Source organism: Bacillus rossius, chromosome 5, assembly GCF_032445375.1.
Source record: "Bacillus rossius redtenbacheri isolate Brsri chromosome 5, Brsri_v3, whole genome shotgun sequence".
NCBI classification, from domain to species: domain Eukaryota; kingdom Metazoa; phylum Arthropoda; class Insecta; order Phasmatodea; family Bacillidae; genus Bacillus; species Bacillus rossius.
Window position 1 is genome coordinate 69,992,712 of NC_086333.1, and position 15,958 is coordinate 70,008,669.

The following is a 15,958-nucleotide window of genomic DNA, read 5'->3' on the forward strand; positions in this document are numbered from 1 at the left end:
AAATCTACACCATGTTGGTAGCAATGTGTCAATGTCTGAGGTCATATTTCACCTTTGTTTTTTAACGTAACTTCTGATTTGTACTTTGTGAATTATTTTTGTCTAGAAGTTATGTATGTCAGTATGGTGAAATGTTTTTGCTTTCTGATTATCGCGTAATTTATTTTGATATTTAAATTGAAAAAAAAAAGTCTGAATATTGTTTTAATTTGTGTATATATTAATATTATCTTGAAGGTAACATTAAAATAATTTTGTGTTCAGTTTATTAAGGAGAATATTTTTTCTAGTTTTCTTATAGAGTATTTTTTGTAGATGTCAAAAGCAGCAAGCCCAACACGATTTTCCGGCGAATACGACCATTTCTACGACCCCAGCTTTACTGCAGACATAAGCCAGAAAATGAGGGTTCCGAAACGAATCAGAGTAGATGGTGTACTAGATGATGAAGATGCTAATGCTGGGAGCAATTGGAAGAATGATACGGAAAAATTTGAAATGATCGTACCGGACAGAATATTAGTTGCAGGTATGGTGTATGTAGGTAATGTGAAGAAGCGTCTATGTAGACACTTTGTTTGGTTATATACCTACTAATCATTAGACGTCACGATGGCAATTCTTTACGTAAGTGGCTTTTCTGTGAAAAAAAATTATGAAAATTTAATTTTTGAGCGCTACAAAGCTGCTTGATTATCTCATAAAGGTGATGTTTTTAAAATTGTAGGCTGTGTATTATTCTTACGGAGGGGCTTTTACGAAAAGTAAAAAATAAAACTTTGATAATACTTTTGTTAAACACTAGGGGCGACCTGTATTACCCTGAAAACAGCATTTCTGAATTCCTACTAGTTTCTGAGAAATTACAGTTTATAGCTTACATTAAGTACAATGCATGTTCATTGACATGACCACTATCTTTTTTTTTTTTTTCGGTGTGGGTATGTGGTGGTTTTGGAGAAATTTAGTAAACAGAGGTATTGTTTTGATAATCAATGGAGTTAATGTGACAACTGTATTGCAATTTTAATTGAAGTTTTAATGTTTCTATTTTCTGTATTTTGTGTTTGTAAATAACTATATTGCATTATGGAATCTTTGCTTCCTGACATTTGCATTTAAAGTAGTATTTTGAGTCACGTAGTAATAAATGATTTGATTGGGAGCAAAAAATTTTAAATCATGATAATGGTCGATTATGTTGGTTAGCTTCATTAAAAATACTTCAAAAAATTGTGGACGGTTGGTTGGGTTACTATAGCTACATTGAAAATACTGTGAAATATTTGTAATGGTTGCTTAGGAATTATCAATTTAAGATGTAGCTATCCTGACCTAAACAACCATCCACATTTTTTGGAGTATTTTTTTTATGTTTCTAATGTAATCGACCTTTTCACAAATTAACTTAATTTCTCCAAATAATATACACACAATTACCCACACGGGAAAGCAAAAAATGGCAGCAGCCGCTTCAGTGTACTGGTATTGTAATGGAACCTATTAACTGTGATTCCTCAAAAACCAGTAAAAATTAATATAGAAACACCATTTTCAGGTTTAATGTAAGAACATCTCTGGTGTTCAAAAAAAGGTATTTTCAGATTTTTATTTTTACTTTACAAAAGGCCGCTGCCTTTTTTGCTTTACCTTGTGGATCTGTGTGTATACTTACTTGAAACCCTGAAAAAAAATCGTGGAAATTCCCCACTGATAGTAATTTGAGAGTAAAATATCATGCTCCAGTTTATCACCCAGACTGAAGACTTTTTTTCAGGTGGTAATTTAATGAATAGTCACATACAGTATGATATGGTGTATGAATGGTTGTGTTTGAATTTTCAAGAAATAAAAATAAAGTGGAGAGGCAAGGTGTCTACATTCTAGAAAGTCAAGAGAAATGAAGGAAAAATCAGGGATGTTCATATTAGTCAGTAAGAGTCAGGGAATTCACTTGAAAACCAGGAAAACTCATGAAAATTCCCCAGTGATAGTAATTTGAGGGTAAAATATCTTGATTTAATTTGTCACCACCAAGACCAAACACTTTTTTTCTTCTTCAGGTGGTATTTTAATGCATAGTCAACGTGGTGCATGCAAGGTTCTATTTGTAATAAATAAATTGGAGATAGAACTAGGCCAGCTATGGGTTGTTGTAGGCTGGATTTTCTTTATTTCTTTCAGAAAATTGCAAAACAAGTAAACTATTTAATGGAAATTAGTTAGGAAAGTTCAAAACTTTGGTCATGGAAATATCAGGGAAATTTATTAAAGATTTGTGTAGACCCCTGATTAGCTTATAAGACTAGAACCGGGTAAAGCCAGTGATCGTATTTGTGTTTGAAATAATTCCCAGGTTTTCTGAGGAAGCCATAAAGTTAAGGGGCTCGTCTGTTCAGGGATGTATCGGTGTTGGTGAGGCGGGATGATAAGTGCAATGCTTGCTGGTGCTTTTAGCCTCTAAGTGCAAGACTCTGAACTGGTGGGCAGTCTTCTTGTCGTGCATAGGACAAGTAGGTATGAAATTTGAGCTTTGACCGTAACATTGTATGGTGGAGAAATGAAGATAAAGGTGTAATGCAAGTCCCTTAAGTGCTTTCAAGAATCTGTATCTGTTGTTTTATGCCTTAAAATTACTCTGAAAACATACCTTTTAGCCATTTTAACTTTTAAATATACAGTATCAAAATTAATCCGGAATCAAAACTACTTTTCGGCCCCTCAGTGAATTCTTAAATGCTTTTCGTAAATAGACCCCACTTGGGATATCTAGAGTAGTTTTCAAATCGCTGTGTTTGTCCTGAAGCTCTGCGCACCGCATGTGTACCCGGACAGGCGGGGCCCTTAAGGAGTTTTTCTTGAGGTAATCTCGAAAATGGGGATTGAGCCAAAGTAACGAAACTAATTGCAAAAATGTATTTTCCTCACCCAACAGATTTCACAAGTCGAAATGCGTACCTCAAGAATGTAATACTGACTTGTTATCAGTTTGGAGTTACACCAGAAGGTGCCTTACTAATAATGCTTTTATATCTGTATTGGTAGATCAATTTTGTATTGTGGAAATCACATATGCTTGTCTATTAATTCACATTCAGAATGGTTAAAGACACTAAATCATGTTCTCAGTATGTAGCTACTTTTAGATTGAGTGGGAAGATAGTGTTATGCAAAGTTATTGTAGCATATGGCAAATGATAATCATAATTTATTGTACAAATCTTTTTCATGCTGTCAGATCTCTATAAAGGTGATGTAATTTAAAATGCATGTTAATAGTCGTTCTTTCCCTGGTTGTTCAAAGCTTGAAAAGCATTCTTGTGTGAGAGAGTAGAAGTTTAAGCAAGCTAAACCACACTGCTTGCTTCCAAAATTATTTCCATTTAATTCACCCATTTACGGCGTGAATGAAAAATTCAGCGATCAAGCTAGTTGGATTCCATGATCTAAAAGATGGTCTAGCTACCTTTCATCATTGTTCTTTAATAGGTATTTTCCTAAAGGTGGCTGTTTGAATATGAACATTGGCTAACACCCACAAGCTCTGCGGTGGAAATTACCTACCCTATGGGATAAATGGACTAATTTGATCTACCTAATTGGATCTTTTGAAAGTTGCAATGTAGCTGGGCATCCGACAAGGAAGTAACCAGATTAAAATGAAAATGTGAAGGGGGGGGGGGGGGGGGGGGCATTATTGAATTTACGTCTTTAATGGGAGAGAAGGGTTTTTCGTTGTCAAACAACAAAAAATTATATATTGTTTAAGAAAAATTTTTGAAACATTAGTGTGTGAGGATTACATAGTTGCAAATTTTATAACTACAACTCCTTCCTTGCTCCTTGTTTTTCCACTTTGGAAGAGAAGGTAGATGCCTGGATACGCTCTTGGCACCTGTGCTCTTAAGGGTTGTGGGGGGGAGCTAATTGCTAATACATCATATGCCTTTTCACCTCCTCTACGCCCACAGGCAATGACATGTAGTCTTTGCGTTGATAACGGGTCCCTTTTGAGCTTCAAGTGGTGGTCTTATAATTTTGTGGTGGAATATCAATTACGGTACCTACAATAGCATGAGCTAAATTTTACTTTACCTGAAAACATCTGTGAAAACCACCAGTTTTAGCCTTTTTCGCTGTCAAAAAATACACGTTAAAAACTAAATCATGTAACGAAATGTGTATAGACAAACATCATAATAGGATAATATGGGAAAAACTGGCCAATTAGCTTTGGTGAAGCGTGAGACACTTTTCCGCATTGCTCTCAAGCTATTTTACATTTCACGCCGCTATATGCCACTACTGTTAACTAGTTTCACGCACTTAAAAATGTAGGTTCACTGCAGACCGCCAGGTTCGCTAACATTAATGGTCTTGCGTATTTCTTACTAGTTTCCCATAATGTCTCTATTTAGTATAGGCAGTTGTGATGACTCTTGGATGCTATTAGTAACTAGACACTGTGGTGGTCTTTGAATAGCGCGTTAACACTCGGAGCTCTGCACGCTGTTTGTCAGCCCTTCCTTACAACTAACTTCAGTTATTTTTTCTAGTTAGTGGCTTGTGTGCTGGAACATACAGAAATGTTTTCATCCAAAGCTATGCTTGCTGGGGCGAACCGAACTTAAGCAACTAATGCTTTTGGCCTAGCCGTGCAATTACTGTAGTTGCGTAGAAAAGTGCATGGCTTGCTAAAAAGCTAAAACCTTGATTCTGTTTTATATTAAAAATTATCCTCTAGTAGTCTACAAAATAATTGTTTCTCCAAAATATTTTTTTTTCCACAATGTCCCCCTTTTTCATGGTTTTCATTGCAGAAAATTTGTTCACAAATATTCCGACTCTGTTTTGTGCTGTGCAAGTACGTGCTTTTGGCTTGGGAAAAGTTATGTATCATGTCGCACTGTTTCAGGGGAAGATCGCCACATTGGGACCAGAGCTCCGCCTAGGGAGCTGGTGTTGGAGAACTCAATCATGCCCGCGACTGTTGAATCCGTCAGAGTTGTCGTGAGTTGACACACTTTTTTTTTTTTACCAAATCCTAAATTATTAAAAGTAACTTAAATAGTGACTGTGTGTAGTATTTTGGCTTGATTTTATTCCTAATGGGGGTTGCTTGTTGTGGTTTTTAATCTTTTTTTTTTATGTTACATTCTATTGACATTTTAGATACTTAGTGTAGTTTTCATACTATTAATTATATTTAAGTATACAATGGAATCACGTTACAAAGTAGTACCTCATTTTAAAGGATTTCTCACTAAAGTATATATATATTTTAGGTTCATGCAAGGTATTAAACATTTTTTTTAGTATCACTTCATTTAGTTTTGTTTTGTTATTTTTAAGTATGAAATGTCGGGTTTCTTCAAATACTTTATAATGAAAATTTGTTGTATTTCTTTAGGTGTGTACTGCCTTTCATGTAATTTTGCTTGGTTTATGACAAATGTTTTTTTAAACCTTTAAACATCATATTGCTATTTATGAAGCATCATGTGATTAAAAAAAACTATTCAGTTAAAACTCTGCTCTTATTATTGTGATAGTGCTCTATATATGTATATTTTAGTCTAATGTTTGAACATTAAGAGTTAATGTGCTAATGGTCTAAAATAGATGCATTTTTATGAGCATTTTTTATGCAAATTAAAATTTCACTATCCACTCTAATTAGTGTCGGGTCAGTTCTGATTCCGGAATCTGCCTATTCCATGAGTCTGTTTATCGATACAGTAGAACCTTGCTAACCCGGATCAACCGAGTTAATGAAAATCCAGGTTATCCAGAGAATGAGAGGAAAAGGATAAAAAAGAACTGTACACTTTCACCTAAAAAAAAAAAAACATAATAATATATTGTTACGATTTACCGCGGGTTCGTAAAGGATAGCCCAATTGAAGATTTTATTACACTACAGTTTTATTTATTGCCACTACTTATGTCACTTCTAAAATGGCAAATAATGAACCCTGCTCTTGTTGGGCAGACGCCGCCGCGGGTCATCAAGCTGGACGAGCACTTCTTCCCCTCGGCGGGCGAGCCCCTGCCGTCCTTCGTCCAGGAGCTGCCCGCCAGCGAGGAGACGACCGCCGTCGTCAAGCCCAAGGTGCGCTACGTCGACAAGGTGGCAAACAGGTAAGGTGCGAGTGAATTGCGAATACTGTTCTCTGCAAGGCTCTATTACACCTATTTCATAAAATACTGGATTGCAGTAAAAAAAAAAATTTAGAGTTTCTGATGTTTGAACTATGTGATTAACCAATTAGTGCCCTTTGTATAACAAGGTTCAATAAAAAAAACTTAACATTGTATAATATTAATATTGAGCGTTAATAGAAAGAAACCTGATATTTTATTTTTTAAGTAAACAACTTTATTTGTGCAGAATAGTGTTGGGTTGGTCCCGGATCTTGGTTCTTGATTCCAACGGTTCTCGGCAAATTAACTGGCACTGAGAACCGTAGGTATAATCTCGGTACTGGTACCACAAAAAGTATAACTGCTATACCTTTCACCGGTGAAAATACAATAGCAGCTAGCCCGCCCAGATAGAAAGATAATGAGTTTGTTGGGATGTGCTTGCACGAACTGTGACTGGTTCACAAGGGAGTCGATAGTGGGTCCAGAGGTTGTTGGGATGGGTTTGTACAGACTGTGATTGGTCCAGAGGGTGTTGGGACGGGCGTGGACGGACTGTGATTGGTCCGCAGGGAGTCGACGCCTCCGGTGGGCGATGGTCTGACGCTGTCGGAGGAGGTGCAGCACTTACGTCGGCAGATGGCCAAGATGAACCGCCGCCTCATGGCCATGGAGCTGGACAGCCTGCAGCGGCAGCAGCGGGAGAAGATCATCTACGCCGTTGGGTTGGCGTACCTGCTGGTCAAGACTGTGCTGTGGCTCGGCCGGGTATAGCCTCCTTCAGGGAGACCAGTTCACGTAGGAACTCTTTTGCCGGCGATATGCTAAATGATAAAATCCTCTGTTTGACGCTGATTACCTGATGCATTTGCTCACACCGTTTCCTAAGCCTTAATTTTTTTTGTGGTGAAAAACTAAACTCACGTTCTTCAGATTTATTTTCTTTAATGTTACAGATTCTACCTCAAAATTTTGTTGCTAATACATTTGTTTTATTTCGCTCTTCAAATACATTCAAAAAAAATTTTTTAGATGGCATGAAAATAGTGTGAGCAAGTGTCTTCAGTTCTAAAGTGGTATCGTAATTTCATAGTTAATTAAAATAGTAATGTAGAAAAATCTGAAGCCAGTGTGTTTTCAATACTGAATAATTTAATTGTTGGACATCTGGCACAATCTTGCCACTGAAGTTTTTTTTCTTTCTAATTTAATGCATACATATTTAATTTCCTGCTATTTTAGGTGCTACTGTTGTCTGCTTGTGAATACATGTTTTTGCAGGGCTGATTTCTTTTTTGTTTATGACTGATATGAATCTGATTACAACCAAATAGGAATAAAAAAAATTGGAAATTTTCCTCAGGTTTTACCTAAAAAGAATGATTGCACTTATTATATTGGTTCAAGATAAAACTGTTCATAGAATATAATTCAAAAAATTAAGTAGCATTTACATGCACTTTGCTAGCTCATGCAGGACAGTATGTTAGTATTCTGATAATGAAAACTAATTCCTATTCTTAAATGTATTCCCTCAAGTACCTACATATTTTGTACTGCATGCCTTTCAGGACTTCAACCTTCTAGTCTATATCATGTTCCCTACCTGTCATACCATAAGTATACAATTTGTTTCCTTATTTGCATTAGACTATAAATAAGAGCGCTAGTCATGCCATACTCAAGTTGTAGTAACTTGGAACATAAGTTGGGAACATGTTGGGGTTTGTCTGATGTGCACATGCTAGCGTGGTCACATTCATCTGATCGTAAGTTAAGTGTTTCATAGTATGTTAAAGAAAACACGTCCCAACAGTAGATGGTTGTTTTTACGTGTGTGGTACTAAATGAACAAAAATGGTTACTTGTAGTCAAAAGTGCAGTTTTGGACACCATTAAGTACAATGGGGCAACATGTATTTTTTGTACCTAACCAGACAAGCCTATTAAATAATTGCCATTTGTGTGGTTTCAAAACTAGATACGTAGTTTCTGCATCCGAAATTATATGAAATTTTAGATGTACTGGTAAGTTAGTGTAGGTATGGAAAACAATTTTAGGGACGTGTGATTCTTGATTATTTACTAGGAATGAAATCAAATTACTGTCAACGTTTTGACATTTTCGTCCAATTCAGAACCTTATATTTATAGAAAATAGACCCACCTAGTCAAGAAAAAGCTCTCTATCCGTTGATCCTTCTGGTGTCAGGGTCTGGTGAGGTTTCGCGTGTTGAGTCGAACTAAACCGCATGCTCCACTCCTGGCACACGGTGCCCTTTCTTCAGTTCCTTCGTTTCAGCGACTCTTCTTCATCCACAACTCACAAGTTCTTGTTTTGCTTGAAGCTGCCTGCTGAGTCGTCGGAGGAACTAGAGCGGATTGGTAGCTGGTGAATTCAGAATCCAGTTTGCAGATGCTCTAGTTAAAAATGAAATTAAACCTGTGGTTGCTCGATTGTTAAGGAATAAGAAATGAAATTGCATTTTTAATATTCAGAATAGCTGGCAGCGGCATTCAATTAATTGTGCTCGACAGTTTGTCATCAGTCTTTAAATGGACCTTTTTTGAAATGATACTCGAATACTTCATACTTGTGCACATCATCATTGCAATCTCTCATGGCTGCAGATTTATTGTTACTCTTCAGTTAATAAAACTAAACATGATTTTTCTTTGCAAGCGTATATTTTTTGTAAGAAATAAAATCCAACATAAAATTAAAACTAAATAAAAATGGCATGGCTAACAATAAGGTATTTTTGTAAGTAAAATGTTGTGTCTTTCATATGCCTCTGAGACTGATGATACAGTTTCTAACTAAATGCTATGTTTAAGCAACATAAAAGCTTCTTTTTTTTTTGTTTTAATTAGGGATGTCAAAGTCTTTAAGGAATCTTAATGATCTGTAAAAGCAATAACCAATAATTGAAGCATCAAAAACCAGTTACTTCAAACAACTTAGGAATGTTTTATTAATGTATTTGCAATGTAATTAATATATATAAAATTTGGATTTTTAACTTTGTATAAGTTAGTCTGGATTAATAAAAGTTTTTGGTTTTAATAATATCTATAAGGCATTACTCTAATAAAAGATTTTATTACCATTGTACTATGACAGTAACGCTTTGATGTTTTTATTTTTTACATAGTTCTTCAATTAAATGTAATAAATTAAAAATTCATGAATTCTAGAATCATAAATTAAAAAAAAAAAAAATGTTACCTTTAACATCCCTAATTTAAGTCTATTATTTTTAGAGGCATATCCCTCTGTGTGATCAAACAGTACGTTAAGCTTCAGAATAACACGTGCAATTAAAAACTACTCAAGATGTCTGTGCGGCATTGTGTGCACATAAAATTTGTATTCGTCGTGCTCACCTCAAAAGTTCTCAAATTTTTGGTGGGCATGTTATGAGCATATATTCAAAAAAAAATTGTTTGAAAAACTAAGTATTGGAATCATAGGAACGTTCATTAATACTTTATTATTGTTATTTTTACACATCAAAATTTTAGGATTACAACTAAGTCCATTTGTTGCATAGACTGCATCTTCGTTTAGATATTTGCACTAAAAGGTGATACCGTATTGGCATGTGCTGGCAAACTTCTGACTAGTAATTTCACCTCACTAACACAAATATGTCCGTAGCTAGATGGTTTCCTCAATTGGTGTGCCATAATATATGTTTTATCAGTCCTAGTCTTCAAAAAAAAATTTATGCTTTGATTTGTACTGAACAATTCCTTGAAGCATTTCTTAGGTATAAAAACAGAAAGGAACTTTTTTTTTTTACTAACGGTTGTATTTCCGAATTGTTACTACTTTATATTAATTAAATAATATCTAAAGAATCAACTGGAGTCAGATTAATTTTTACAGCCAAACTAGTAATATTGATGAACAATTCTAAACTTTTCATTTTTACCTCAGTTACATGAGGATGTTAAACCTATTGTTTTGATTGTCTCCCTTAAAAGCCAATTAACTTAAGGTTCTGGTGTTCATCTCGCACAGTGAAAATAACTTACAACATGGCTAAGGATATAATACCGTATAAACCCACATACCACCCGCACCTTTTTTCAAAAAATCAGGTTCGAAAAAGTAGGGTGCGGGTGTTACACGGGTCTTGGGCCATTTTAGCGCGGTGACGAAATAACGCCGGCGTGACTGGAGATTGCTGTGATAGAAAAGAGGAGTAGGGGAAAAGGAGGGGAAGGAAGCGGCAGACAGTTAAGGTCACATTCCTCACAGCGTTGTCACGCTGCAGCTTCGCTGGTTACAAACGCGCGCTCCCATGCATTGTCCTATCCTCATTTGCAAAGTACCCAGTGGTTTTACACGTGTGTCGGCTGCAACTATTGTAATGAATCGTAAAAAGTTGCGTTCTTTCACAGTTGCGGAAAAATTAAAAATAATCAGTGAAGCGGAAGAAATCGGTAACCGTGTTGCTGGGCGAAAATATGTCGACGAATCATGTATGAGGGATTGGAGGAAAAGTAAAGACAAACTGTTTTCGGCCAGTGGCGATAGACGTGTGTTCCGTGGTGCGGTAGCAAAGTTTCCGGAGATAGAGGAAAAACTCCACGACTACATCAGGACAGACGGCAATTCGAGTGCGCTGTAAGCATGGAAATGTGTTCGCTAAAGGCGCTGCAAATTGCTCGTGAACTTGGCGTGGGTGAAGGCTTTAAAACAAGTAGGAACTGGATGCGCAGGTTCATGGTAAGAAAGGGTTTGTCCATGAGGCGGCGTACTACAATCTGCCAGCGTTTACCGACAAGCAACGATGAGAAATTAATAGCATTTCAGAGGCATGTGTTAAAGCTGCGGAAGCTGTAGAATATGCCACATTTAGGCACAAGGTTTTTTATTATGCATGTAATAAAAATAGTTTTTATTATGCGTGGCTAGGACTCGCGTGCTTTATCGTTTATTTTGTTTGAACGAGGTCATTGCCCAGCGCACGATAATGGACGCGGAAGATTGTAACTGTAAACAGCTGGGAGCTGGGCAAGGTCACGCGCACACACGGCGTGTTGTTCTCGATCGCGCGTGGCGATGCCACGTTCTACTCGCGCCATGTTGCCACATTGCAGTTGCCTGCCTTCTGTACACTTTTAACGCAAATGCCGAGGCTTTAATAAGTAGCATAGTACTTTTTTGATAATTCTTTACGATTTGTTACTGGTTGAAAAGAAAAGAAATCACGACTAAATTATTTTTTTTCCATGCAGATTTGCAATAAAAACATTTTTTCCCACCTTGGCATTCTAAAAATAAGGGCACGGGTCTTACCCGGGGGCGGGTGGTAAGTGGGTTTATACGGTACTTCAAAGATTATTGGAATTCAGTGTTTCTCAACAACTTTTAAATGTCCTTGTCAGGGACAAAATCATATGGATTGCAACCAAACCAAAATATAAGTTAAAAACAAATTTTCTCTCAAATGTTTTTATGTGCAAAAATCAATTGGTGTCATTATTTTAGCAGTATAATAAAACCAATAACAGATCATTTCTTTTTTTTTAAATGAAACCGACCAAAAGATAAAGTATAAAATTCTAATCATAAAGATTTTAAGATTTAACCACCTACTCTTAACTATCACATTAGCTTGTGTGATAGTTGCCATCAATAATTCCTACTCAATTAGGTGTTTCAAAACTTAAGTTCTGAAGGGGGGGGGGGGGGGTAAACAATTGCTAAGTACCGAATTTACCCGCAAATGGATGCATATTTTATGTCGATGTTTAGTTTAAAAAAATTTTGTGCGATTCTTATGCAAATTTATAATCTTGCGTGAAAAAAATTTTTAATTGTGGTGTGCCATGAGTAGATGTGTAAATAACTATCCTGTGTTAGTTTTTTTTAATAAGTATGTTACGAGTAAGTATAAATTGTTTAGTTAAAACATCTGAGCAGCACATGCACAAATAAGCTGAGACTGCACTGTAGACAGATACAGATATATGGACAACTCGTACTAGAGGGCTACCCTTACGACAAAAAAGTTGTATTAGTGTGACCCAAATTACAGCTGCGACCTATATGCTTGGGGCAACTCTTCTGCGGGTAAAAACGGTATTGTGTAATTTTACTGTTACCAATGACAGCGACGTGCACATCAATATTTCACTGCTCTTTATTTAACTTCAAAGAGTAATTGTGAAAATTAGGATCGTGGACAGCCCCACCAAACTGTTGAGACTAAATTTTGTGTGGGATAAAGTGCAGATCTGAGAGAAATATATCTTAGGGTGAATGGTGAAAATCACAGCTTGATTATCATTATTATTGTTCTAAACTGAAATAGTAAATGGTTCAAATTCCTTGTTTTTTAATCCTGAGACACTATTAGGAGTACCTGGTCATTATCAACTACTGCTACGAGACAGTTATATCTACTATATACTTTTGCGTGTTTCCATGATATCAAGACCTTATATAAGGTTCTTTTCTGTTTTTCTTAACAATTGATATTTATCATTAAAATGGTTATCTGTTATAAAACTCAAACAGATAAAATATTGGGAAAAACAATTATAACGCAGCAAATCCAATGTTGGTTATAAGCATGAGACATTTATTTACTAATTTTACCTTAATGATTTGGTGGTTAATGGAAGTGCTCTATTGAGAGCACTTTTTTTTTTATTTTTTTTTTTTAATTATTGTTTAGTGCTGCCATAAATTAAGAGAGAGTGTGAGCTGTGTGGTGCATTTCAAATAACTTAGTTTTATTCTGCTTAGTTGCCGTGTGTTAAATTTTCACAGCAAAAAAAGATTTGTGACTGCCATTGCAAAGAGGCACAGTGCACATAGTGTAAAAAATAGTACAATTTCAAAATCAAACTTTGAATGTTTTCAGGTTCTGGGGACTCTTCAGTACATGTTGTAATAATTATATATGTATGTATGTTTCTAGTGATCACTAGATATTTTTTTTTACAGTCTATGTATTTGTAAATATCTATCAGATACAGTAGAACTCCTTTTTACATTTTCCAGTTAATTGTGCCATTTTATTTCAGTCCCGTTTTGACCTCATTTGATGCAATGAATAAATTCCCGCTGATTACAACACGCCTACAATCAATCTGCTTCCCACAATTTACGCCTCTGTTATTTCCGTGTTTGTCATGTACAGCATACATATGAAGATAACACTTTTGTGTGAAATACTAAATCTAAAATGCTGTTGGGAACACTAGTGCTGTAGCTCCTGGATTTTTCAATGTGTTCTTACATTAAAAATCATATTTACAGGCTGCCAATACTGGCATTATAGTAGCAGACTTTGAGAAAATGAGCACACACACTAAAGTTCATAGAAATTCTGACTGTCCATCAGTAAATTATACAACTAGTACTACATAGTTATTATTTATGGTATTCATATTTGCAAACGTCAGTTAATGTCGACAGTGGCAAATTTAAATGTCAAGAGTAAAATTTTATTATCTTTTACTCTATTGAGTAATAAATAAATTTTTATCTGTATGCATTTTATCAAGATAGTGGCATTTAAAAGATAGAAAACATTTTCAATTGATTAAAAACTAAACTTTTTAAAGAGAGTGGCTGAGCACAAAAGTACTAGTTTTTCACTCATTGAGGGGTTAGGCGTACTTATTTCAACTCTGATACATTTCTCTTATTTTAAATTTTCAGACAACCCTTTCAATAGTGTAACAAAAAGGGGTTCTACTGTGTGTTAAGATAATTGTTACCAAAGATATCTAATATACAAATAGTTTGGGAGCTGTAGTAGTTGGTAATGTTTGTGCATTCAAAATATGTTATAGTATTGTATTGTTAATACATAATATAAATTGTATTTATAAAATATATGGAAATGTGACCTACACTAAACCCTTTTAACCATTTTTTTTTACTCTGCTGTTATGTTAATGCTTATTTATGTACATGTCACACTCATTTGCAGTGTTAAGAGGAAATCAACTTATACTGTAAATTTTACTATGCAAAACTCATTTTGTAAATAATGTTTTTAACTGGAATAAGGGATTTTTATGTATAAAGTATTGCTGCTGATTGACTTTTTGTTTTCATGTAGTCCTTTTATTCCCATGCCTGAATTTCCACCAATTTACTGGTCAGTACATTAGATTATTTATTATTGTGACAATTTCATTAAGTTGTTAGATGCTCTTTTTTAATTTGGAGAGAAAAAACTGGTTTCAAGATTTTAATTTATAAAGCACAGATTCTAATAGTCAGAAAGGGAAAAAATTAAATCTATATTTGAAGTAACAACCTTAATCAGAGACCATAGAGTTGGAAATGAGTAACCTTGAATTATTCTTCACGTGGCCTTCAAACTTATGGAAAATTATATGAATGTGCAAAAGCCAACTGATAAAACTATTTGATCCTGATAGTCATCAGCTATAGGTAAGTCATCAACTAACAGATACTTGTTTAGCAGACATTTGTTATGAAGGACTTTATATTTTTTTTGCCTTTAATTTCGTTTATGGAAGACAAACTCGTTACTGCGGACATTTCCGCATCATAACTTACAGAATGGGTTGGTACTTCTTGAATAGCTTGAATATGCACCCATATCCAAAAGCTGCACTGCTTACATGCATGAATAATTCTTGCATAGTGGTTATCGAACGATGACACAACTGTTTTAAATGGTGCATTTCTTTTCTCTAGCACTTGTTAAAAATGAGAGCTAATGTTTATGATGTGCGTGACAAAGAGATCCCCAGCCAACTCATCCCTTCCACTGGTCTGTACATACCGTTATGAAAACACAATCTGTACTGGTCATTCACGGACTTGCCAGACAGTGTGATGTACACAAACCATTCTTCCCTCTTATCACACAATCATCGCACCTATATTTTAGGCCGTCAAAATTGGGATAAAAAAACTTCTCGCATAAACGTCGCATGATGTTTTTGGTCCCGCTATTAGATGCCGAGCGCTTTGTGTAGGTATCATTTCCATATAAAACGATGTATTTTAAAGTAGAAATCTAATATTTATTCGGACATTACCACTTATTTATTTAATTAATGGAAATACGAAGTTATCTCACATGTAAATTTTCTTTTAAAGACGTTTTTAAACGTTACTTCCTTTATCTGATCGTCTGCAGCGCTGCGGTGTACCGCTTATAAACATGTAGCCAGCGCTAATTGGCATCATTCATGTTTGGTTATGTTGCTTCCTGTATAGAGCGTACTCACGTATTTTAATATCGATATCTCGCCGATTGCATGCAACGCGCACTCTCTATCATGAGCTGAGTTAACTACAGTTGATAGCCAAACTCTTTCGTAGTGAGTATGTACTACGACTATAGTTAAGCGTTAGTTCACGTCACAGATTCAAATGCCTTGCGTTCACGTCACAGTTTTTGTTTTTCTATTTAAAGTTGAAGGAAGGTTTTTGTTTAATGAATTATTAATATAAATTGTTTGGCGTGCTCTTGTATACTCCACCTTTTTTTTTAAATAAACGTACTGTCCATGAACAGGTTTTGTTTTTATGAATAACTTTACCTAACAAATTTTTTTTACCGCATAAACTTCGCACCCTTACTTTTCAAACTTGATTTTAGAATAAAATGTGCGACGATTATGCGAGAAAACACGGTACTCAAAACAGTTTTGTATTCAGCCTACCCCCTCGTTTAGGTTCTGCGCGTTCGCAGTGTTTTTACCAGAAATAAACAGATTAAGTTCTTGTAATTCGTTGCCTTCAAAGGAATCTCATTCTTTACGTGTTACATTTCCACAGCTTATTGTTTGTCAGATTTAG

At 35.4% G+C, this 15,958-nt stretch overlaps 1 protein-coding gene across 1 annotated transcript; it reads left to right on the plus strand.

Moving 5' to 3' along the window:
• Positions 1 to 11: 11 nt before the first annotated feature.
• LOC134531982 (transport and Golgi organization protein 11) lies at positions 12 to 14,219 on the plus strand. Its single transcript, XM_063368086.1, has 5 exons — positions 12 to 237; positions 316 to 529; positions 4,916 to 5,010; positions 5,993 to 6,141; positions 6,717 to 14,219. Exons 2-5 carry the CDS (start codon positions 316 to 318, stop codon positions 6,916 to 6,918), a joined length of 660 nt encoding a protein of 219 aa, XP_063224156.1. The 5' UTR covers positions 12 to 237; the 3' UTR covers positions 6,919 to 14,219.
• Positions 14,220 to 15,958: the final 1,739 nt, after the last annotated feature.